Genomic DNA, 9,679 nt, shown 5'->3' on the forward strand with positions numbered 1-9,679 from the left:
GCTGAACTAGGTCCCCTGAGTGTTACAGACTCTTAGACCATCAGGAAGATGAGCTGTCGGAGCCCTTGGTAACTGTATGCTTAGTTAATGCAAGACCTCCACTAATGACTCTAAGATAAATCTGCTCCCAGGTTTGAAAGCCGGCCGAATGCAGTTCCGGTTTTCAGGTTTTGCGATTAGTCTGATTCAGCTCTTTGAATTATTTTTGGTGTATTTCATGACAGAAATCTTAGGAAGAAACACTTTCAAGTTAGGTATTTTATGTAGATACTAATTGTATACTTACCTTTTTTGCTTAAATAACACTTTAAGAACGTTACAGCATTGGTAAGCTGTAACTTATGGTCATCAGATGATATCTCCACTACCACTGTTAAGAAATACAGCACTCTTTATATACCAAAATAAATTGACAGCAGAGTGCAGCAAGGGATACATAAATGAATTAAACCTTTTTTTCAGTTCTGTCCACCACTCTTGAGTAGGGGAAAAAGCAAAGTTCATTCACAACAGTTGTGGTCTTTTTTTTTTCCAGGTCTTTAATCATACTGTCAATGTACTTGGAAACCTGAAGTGTAATGTTTCATAGCCAGAAGAGTGTACAATTTGCCATGAGTCCCACATGGTACAGATAATCAGAAACCGAAATATACCATAGGAGTTTGTGATTCTCTCTGTTGTTGTTTTTGGGTTTCTTTTTTTCCAATAAGTCTTCATGGACAACGTTTGCAATTTTTTTTAGGCGAGTCAGAGAACTGAACAGCAGCAACACAAAAAAGTTCCTGGAAGAAAGAAAAAGGGTAACTATAAGCTTGACAAAGTCACTGGACACTGCTTCTGGCTATTCATTTTCATTCCTTTATGTTAAGAATCCAGCTCTAGTAAACAAACAGATGTTTGTCCTTGCTTTGTTCCACATATTTGTAGTGTAAAAGATCTAGCATCTACATAAGAGGAAGCTATTTTAAATTAACAAAAATACTATTCACTGTTGCATATTTGCTACTTTTACATGGTACATATGTAATATGTATGATACACATATATTATTCTATTAATAGCTCTTAAGATTGGATGATATAATGGGCCTCCTTTGGTGTTTTCTGACATCCAAGTGGGGCAAGACAGTGTATATATATGTATTTTTCAAGTCAGTTTTTATTTTGCTGGTTAATAATATGTTACATTTCCCCCCATTATTTTCTCTTGCTTACAGCTGGCAATGAAGCAGTCAAAGGAAATGGATCAGTTGAAAAAAGTTCAGCTTGAGCATTTAGAAGTCTTGGAGAAGCAGAATGAGCAGGTATCTTATTTAAAGGCTTAAAAGAAAAGCAAGCTAGTGCAAACAGTAACCAGAATCAGGCTGAGTAGAATGCTTCTGAATGTAAGTCATTACCAAACTTGGGAAAATGACCTTGTTCATGGTCACTCAACTACTTGGGGAGTTAAAATGAAGAGGTGAGGTGACTTAAATAATGATACAGAACCAGAAGTGTGTGAAAGCTAGACTGCTTAAACAGAGTCTGTCCTTTCAGCTGTTCAGCCATGTTGATACTTGTTAGCTAGATGTGAGTCATGAAAGGCCCAGTATAGCCATTTTAATTAGTCCCAAAAAAGTACCTTAAGCAAATCTGTTTCCTTCATTTTGAAATTTACATTTCTAGTGCTGATTGGAAAATAGAGGTGAAACGTGCACAGGGCACCTCTGAACTCTGAGACGGTTAGTTTGGACTGAATTCTAGAGATGTATAGTAGCATGGGGAGTTTTATCGGTACTAGTACACCCTTTCCTAATTAAAATACCTTATTATTTTCTGCTAGTTTATAAGCTTTTTTTTTTTTTTGATTGAAAAACTACTTGGCAAGGAAAGGAAAATTCTAATCTTATTTCTGGTAGAAGCAATGCTGCATGTTGAGCCAGCAGAGCTGTAATAACTGCATGGACTTGCAGTGCTGCACTTACACAAATTTAAACTGTATTAGGGGAATATACCCAGCAGTTCAGTGAGAGGAGAGAGAAGGGGTGCATTTAATACCCATTACTTTCAAGAGTTATGTACTTTGTTATTAAATGTTCAGAACTTGAACTCTCCAGACATGACAGTCTGAATTAAACCCATCTTGCAGAGGAGGAGGAAAGAGAAGAGTACATGCAAATCAAGTATTTGCACCATCAGGAGCAAGTCGTAAAGCCCCAAAAGGTGAAGCCTGGTTAACTTTTAAGGGGGTGACAGCATGTAGGATCATGGGCAACTGCTACTACTGAGCACTAGCCACCATGGCCCTGTCTTGCTCCACCTCCTTTCTGGACAACAACCAAAATTCCTAGTCTGTTCCTTCACAGGGTTTCTGTAGATGCCGTCTGTAACATCCAGTATGAATGGATCTGCCATGAGCAATATCTGCACATTATCAAAAGGCAGGGGAGGCAGGCACCAGCGGGAGGCAATTGGGTCACAGCGGATCTGTAGCATCACTGTAGAGAGATCCCTGTGCTAGCTGACAAAAAATGATAGGCTTGATCCAGAGATAGGTGTTATCAGTGGTTTCTTTCCATTGGCAACAGAGGGCTTTGGATCCATTTTCTAAAAACATAAGGGCAAGAGGGAATTATTATAGTTGTGCTTTTAATTCAATAAACACGTGATGTATAAAGGTGGGAGGTTGCTGGGAAGTAAGTGTGAGTCATTAAAGGAGTCACCTCTTTCAGCAACTAGATACTTCCCTCACCTGGGGTTACAGCTTCTACTGAGAGATGGTAACAGCCTACATGAGCTTGCTCATACTCCACTTCAGTGCTGAGATGAAGCCAGATTAAATCATCAATTATTAAATGGAGTAAGATCATTCACGTCCTGGTTATCACTTCTGTGGGCATCTGGTGGCCTCCACCACAGGGTAGTCCTTCACAGCTTTTTAACTCTCATTTAATCCCTCAGAGCATATATTTTCACACCTGCTATTTTAACTGCTTCCTTTTAGCCCCAAAAGTGCACCAGTGCAAACCTCCAGCTGCATATGGTTTTGTTGTTATACACATTGATGTATGAAAGCTAGTTGGATCAAAATAAAGGTGGTATTTGTTTAATGAGAATTTCAAAGCATGATTTTTTTCCTGATCAAATGATAATAAATTTTTATACAAATATACAATGTAGAAAAGTAGAATTATGGGTGGAAGCAGCCTTCAATGCAAACTGTTATGAATTTAAATTTGTTTTGTTTTATGTATGTTTTTCTTGCATTAATTTTGCAATCTCACTTCAGTTTTCATTCATTTAATTTGCTTCTTGTTGTATTACTCAATTTTGACATTATTATTTTTGTGCAAACAGCTTTTGAAATCCTGTCATGCAGTGTCTCAAACACAAGGTAGGATGGATGTATAATAAGCAAACTATTATTTCAGTGTGCTTTCCGTCTAAACGAAATCATTATCACTGGAGCCTTCCTTGTAAATGCAACCATTGGGAAGTACCATTGACACAGTGAACACAATGTTAATCTTGTTTGCACACAGATATTTGAGCCTGACACAACGTTAACAGTATTTTGTGCTTTAGCATCTCAGATTCAGATCCATATGAAGTGATGTGCAGAGGAAATATTTAGAGATTAACTTGTAAGCTGTCCTTACTGAAAGATATGCTTAGAGTTCTAAACTGTGTCTGAGAAGTGTCTTTTGATCTAAGAAAATTATTTTAGTGTTAACTTACATATATGATTAATTGCTAATGCTGGTAGTCAGACAAACAGTATCCACATATATTAGTATGGTAATAAGTAAGTACACACTAAGAATAGCAAAATATAGAATAGATGGCTAGAAATGGCTTTTTAGTATCTAAAGAAGCTTTCAGCATTTTAAAATTCACTTCAAAGTCCAACACATTACAAGGTATGGCAATTATACTTACCATGTGGCATCTTAAAAGCAGAGTCCATTAGCTGCCGCTCACTTCATGAATTCACTGTAGCTTCACCAGTGCTTTCCAGAAGGCTCATCTTCAAGTATTGTGCTTGTGTGTTCACATTAGAATCACTGTCTGAACTAGCTTCAGACTAACAAACGGGTATCCTGGTCCTATGCTAATGTGTTCTTTGAAGCCAAGTTATCTCTAAAATAATTCTGTACACCATATATTGGCATGCAGAATATTTATAGGACACCATGTGCCAGTAGTTAAGTCACAAGCCTAAAACGTGAAATGTGTGAGTCACTAAGAAACAACCACAGGGTTTTGTTTTATCTGGAATTTAATTTCACACACAGGCAAAATCCAGCCAACATTTCAGAAGAGGTTGTACATATTGATTTATTTATTATGTTTCCATATTTTCATGTTAAAATTATTTCTTCATTACTTTCAAGCTTTTAACTCATTTAAATAGAGGGTGTTGATTAATTTTTAATCATATTTATGTCAGTTGCTTTGCTATTATCATGATTACTTTTTTCCCCAGGATGATGATGATGATTATGAAAGTACAGGGCTAGATGTTTCAAGAAGTCACATATATCACATCTGCACAAACCCCCATTTACCTTGCAAAATTAATAGCTATGCATCTCATTCCTTTAGATCTACATCTGCCCATTTTTTGTATATGCACATCCAGAATAGGTGACTTCTTAAGTAGGAGCTTGTATAGCAATGTTTCCTGCCTAAGCAACATTTACAACTTTGGGGGAACGTAGGTCATGTAAATCAAGTCCAGTAACCTTTCTTCCCTGTGTGACGGATACAGAGCAGTTAGACCAAAGAAAATACTAGCTTGGTTTGCCTCTTCCTAAACCTATCCTAATCCTCGGGAGCTTGATTGTAAAGATAGATGGGTGAGCTTGCCTTCTGGGTCAATTTATTCTGAGTCCTTTGGGTTGTGGATTTAAATAACTTCCCATATTGAGAGCCCTCTGAGAAAATGAAGAGATGCTGACTCCCAGTTCCTTTAAATGGCAGAGTTTCAAGCCAAAGCACAACTTCTAACCTGTAACTGAGCCGCAGGAGGAGTAAGTGTGCATGTGTGCACATCAGAGAGAGTAAGGGAGAGGAAGGAAATTTTAAAAAGCTCCCTCTAAGCAAGTGATTCCCAGGCCAATTACCATTTATATACAGTGCTTTAACTCTGCTTGCCAAGCCTGAGGCATGCGGAGTGTATAGTGAGATCTGTTATACATTCATTGCTGTATTTTGCACAATACATTTGGATACAGTTTCAGGTGCATTCAGGGTGTGTAATCCCATGAAGTGTATAGCAGTAGTCTAGTCCTGAGGTGAAAATCACCACACCTGTAATCATAAGGAACTCCAGGCCAAATGGAGATTATTTTTTTAAAGTTATTATTTAAAATACCTTGCCTAGTGCAAGGAAGATGTTACACTGATGGATTTTCATCATTCATTGTTTTTATGAAAGAAATTAGTCCAGATCATAGATGATTTCTCTAAACAGTAAGTTGGACATTGCAGTACTCGGACAATAGTGGTGAAGCATACATTCCCAAAGATATTTCCTATCAGAATAAACAGTCAAATAGGCATCTGCCTAGTTTTCTTCCTCAAAATTGGACCTTCTGCATTTTACCATACACTTCTTTAGAAAGTCAACCCATGAATTTTGGAATAGGATCAAAAATATTTCCCAAGAATTTGTAGACATAAGAATTACATCTGGTTTTGAAAACGGAATGACACTCGGGGGGAGTAAACATAACGTTATTATGTTACTACATATATCTTTAGTGTGTTTTGCCTGTATTTCACTCAGACACTATCATATAAAACATGCTTCATTTTGAACAAAAGGTCTCATGCAATGTTTCATGTGGTTATTTTGGATTGCAGGCAAAGGAGATGCAGCAGATGGTGAAGCTGGAAGCAGAGATGGATCGCAGGCCAGCAACAGTGGTCTAAAGCCTCAACAAGCAAATTGAAGTTGGAGAACACAGCATCCTTAAAATGAGAGCAAAATTCAAAACAATGTTGCTGAGGTTGAAAAGTGGGCTTTTAAAATTTTTTTTAAATTTTTGTTTGTTTGGTTGGTTTTTTTTTTTGTTTTTAATATATAAAGTGTAGCTACGGACCACCAAGTCTTAAGTTTGCATTATTTCTTTTTTAACACTGAGCACTGAATTTCCTTTGTTGGATTTCCCTAAGAGTTTCCTTTGTTCAGAAAAACACTAATCAGAAGATGAAGACAGTTTTTTAAACCCAGTCCTGTATTCCTTTCTGTATCTCAACGGGCAGCTTGCCTGCATCAGAATTACACAGTCAGAGCCTTGAAACACAACAGATATTTTTAACATCATCTCAGATGGCAACAAAACTGTAGTCAAGTCATGTTATTTACCATTTGTGTTCTCATTTGTGATATACTGTGTAGAAACCCCATGCTGCCAGATCCTGACAAGCAACAATGCGTCAGATGCTTGGCACCTGATGTCATCGAGCCCACTGAACTGGATCTTCTGCTAAGTCACTGCAATAATCAGTATAGTAAGGAGCTGAGTTTGGGCAATTTAAAATTATATTTCAAAGTATTTTTCAGGGAGCAGACAGCAGGCAGTTGAAAGTTAATTGCGTATATTCAAAAGTACAATATGTACAAAGTCATTGGCCAAATTCATCAACTGTAACAGTAACTGGACAGGATATTTCTGCAGTTCAACAATGTCATTCACAAGTGCCATATCAACTCTATGTCTGAAAGAAGCCGATATCCTGTGAAAGCTACTGCAACAGTTAGCATGAGGGAAATACAGTGTATTTGTGCCAAAACTAATCAGTGCTCTAAGGAATTACGTATCAGGCACTTAAAGAAAAGTTTACGTCCTACATTGCTTGTATAGAAATTGCATTTTGACCCTGTTGCTGCAGATCCCGGATACTACAGTTCATTGTAACTTAAAGATTGTTTAAATGGCTTTTGGCAAAAAGTTTCTAACTGTGAAAATGTAAAAAGTATTTATACACTTCAGAATCACAACATTGTAGAAAATCACATACATGTGACCACATGATAAAATTAGTAAACAAATGCTAAGAGTATGTTTGCATGTGATACAAATGCTTTTAAGACTGTACTGCCTACTATATGACCACAGTCATTCTACTTAGCTAGTAAATACTGAATAAATGTATGGCACAGAATATTGTTTGATTAATTACAAAGACTTTTAGCATAACAAGGTCTCTATATATATGTGTGTATATTAATTATGTGGGCATTCTTGATACTTGTAGTAAAAGAAAATACATAACTAATTTAATTTTACACAGAAGTATTTATGCAGATTTTCAGAATTTCATATCAGGAATAACCTTTTTATGTCCATTAGATATAAAACCAATTTGCTAATGTGTTAATTTGCACGTTTCCAGAGCTTGCTGTAGTTATATTGCAAAACGATGCATGTGAGCATTCCGCTTGGAATTTGTCCATGCTGCCAATTCAAAGATGACTGCATGGAAAACTGGTAGTTTAGAACAAATCAGATTCCTGATTTCAATGTACTAAGCACCAATTACTTTGTTGTATATGCTTGTACAAACAAATTACATATTCCTATAAACAAAATAAATGAAGAGAAATAATTATGTTGTCAGTCCTGAGATGAAACTTTCGACTTCTCTAATAAAAACCTTAAAAATTCCAAACTTCTAGTTTTGACTGTAGTGAATTGTAGGCTGGTGGTATTATTACTTACAAATTTTTAGGAAGTTGTGTTTCCTGTAAAAATGTGCATAGTGTCAATATATTTCTATCACAGCTTATTTATTCAAAGGAGTCTTATTTCTTTTAAGTGATAGAAGAATTGTGCAGCATCAGTCCTTGCAGCACTACAGGACTACCCGAGTACATACAGTGTAGCAGCACTACCTTGCGATGCAGCAGCCCGAGTACAGTATAGCAGCACTACCTTGAGAATGCAACTAAGACAGAGGTCAGTGAAGTCTTCAGGTGTTTAAGGCAGGATTTAAACAAATTTGTGATGCCTATTCAGAATTCCCATTCTGATGCCACTTAAGCTATGGAGGCACCTCCTGCTCCTTATGATCCATGTTTTAAAGACAAGTTGTGTACTGGGAGCAGCTCTCCCTGGCCCTCTAAGCTTGGCTCGAGCGCTGGAGGGAGCTGGGAGCAGCAGTGTTGGCATCTCAAACAAGGCAGTGATGATTGTATTTTTTTTAATGACAAATGTCTTCTAAAACTCAGCTGATGGAGACAGTGCTGTGAGCTGGAATTTTATACTGTTGCCTATCGCAGTGGTTTCTAGCTAGTAAGAAGGAGAAAATGACAGACCAGATATGGAGGGAACCGGATGGTGAAGCATTGAATGTAACTAGTTTTTCTTAAGCTCACTCACAGCCTGGCTGGAAATCACTGCCCTATCTGTTAAAATAAATAATTGGAAATGGAGGACTTGGGTTCAGCTCTGAGGAAAATCAGACCTGCCTGTCTTAATTCCCTGGTGAGTATCCTATCCATCAGGGAATATGCTGGTTATGGAACGCTAGAAAACACTGTCCACAGCCTCCTTTAGAGTCTGTGCTCGCTGCTTAGCCAGGAATAGTGAGACATTTATTGAGTCAGGGAGAAAATGTGTTTCTGTGAAACTGCAGAGCTGGGTAGCCTCAGCTTCCAGGCTGAGTTCCTAGAACTGTTATGTATTTCATCCATCAACAATTTAGCATAAAATGCAGACAGTAATTTGAAATTAAGTGATGAATTTTATCAGCTAAGTATTTTGAAATACTGTTTAAGTAGTATCTGATTCAAAAATTATTTGAAGTTTGGCCGCTAATGTAATGAGGTGAGAATTTCCATTGAGATGAAATAGGCTAATCAATTTGAACATTGATACTGAGTTAAAGCAGTTTAAAATGTCATTCCCTGCTGGGTGATAGATTTCACTTCAGTGAAATTTCAGCAAGGGAAGTGTCAGATTTTCCCTCTCTGAATCTCTTCAGATAAATTCAACACAGCTGTTATGGGGAGGGTCATGACACCCTGGCCTCACAGCCAGCCTGCTATTCTTTCAGTAATTTGGGGGTTGGTCATTAACTTGGCTGTTTCAAGGGGGGAGGTCTGTTTAACCCCTGTCCCACTCACGTGCAGTCAAACTGCATTGCCAGAGACCCAAAAATACCGTCTGGGGGCTGATTTCCTTGCAGACTCCACATGCTGTTGCCCACAGGCTTGCCTGTTAAAACTGGCTGCCAGCGGCAGACACATCCCAGAGCTGCTCACCTGGAAAGCCCCACTCCCAGGGATGCGCCAGCAGTGGTCCCAGCACTACTGCACCACTGTGACTGCACTGCGTGCTCCCTTCAAGGAGGCTGGTAAGTTATCGCTGTCTGGTAGTTGGAGGGTAGCAAGGGGGACTCGGCCTTCAGAGATACACAGGCAGTCTCCACACCTGGGGATAAGGGCAGGTTGCAGGGCTGGTTCCAGGTGGTGCAAACTGTGACCCTAAATTGGCCCTGATCACAGCATGTCAGGTCAGCTAATGCTGCACTGGATCTTTCAGTTGAGATTTTTCTGCTCTGTCAATGTTTTGAGGCTTTCGTGGTGTTAGGAAATCTTAGGGCTTTCCCTTTTTTGCTGTGGAGAGCGGGATAAACACAGCTCAGCAGGCTGGAAGTGGGGACTGTCGCTGAAGATGAAGGCTTTGTTG

At 38.4% G+C, this 9,679-nt stretch overlaps 1 protein-coding gene across 1 annotated transcript in view; it reads left to right on the forward strand.

Annotated features, from left to right (window-relative positions):
* The window catches only part of LOC104465327 (1-phosphatidylinositol 4,5-bisphosphate phosphodiesterase beta-4-like), a 33,122-nt gene extending 25,468 nt beyond the window's left edge, over positions 1 to 7,654 (forward strand). Inside the window, exons 9-12 of the mRNA XM_010078326.1 lie at positions 743 to 800; positions 1,217 to 1,303; positions 3,336 to 3,372; positions 5,847 to 7,654. Of these exons, the coding sequence (XP_010076628.1) occupies positions 743 to 800; positions 1,217 to 1,303; positions 3,336 to 3,372; positions 5,847 to 5,935 (271 nt within the window). The 3' untranslated portion in view covers positions 5,936 to 7,654. The remainder of the gene's footprint in view (positions 1 to 742; positions 801 to 1,216; positions 1,304 to 3,335; positions 3,373 to 5,846) is intronic.
* The last annotated feature ends 2,025 nt before the right edge of the window (positions 7,655 to 9,679 follow it).

Source organism: Pterocles gutturalis, unplaced genomic scaffold, assembly GCF_000699245.1.
Source record: "Pterocles gutturalis isolate BGI_N339 unplaced genomic scaffold, ASM69924v1 scaffold45683, whole genome shotgun sequence".
NCBI lineage: Eukaryota > Metazoa > Chordata > Aves > Pterocliformes > Pteroclidae > Pterocles > Pterocles gutturalis.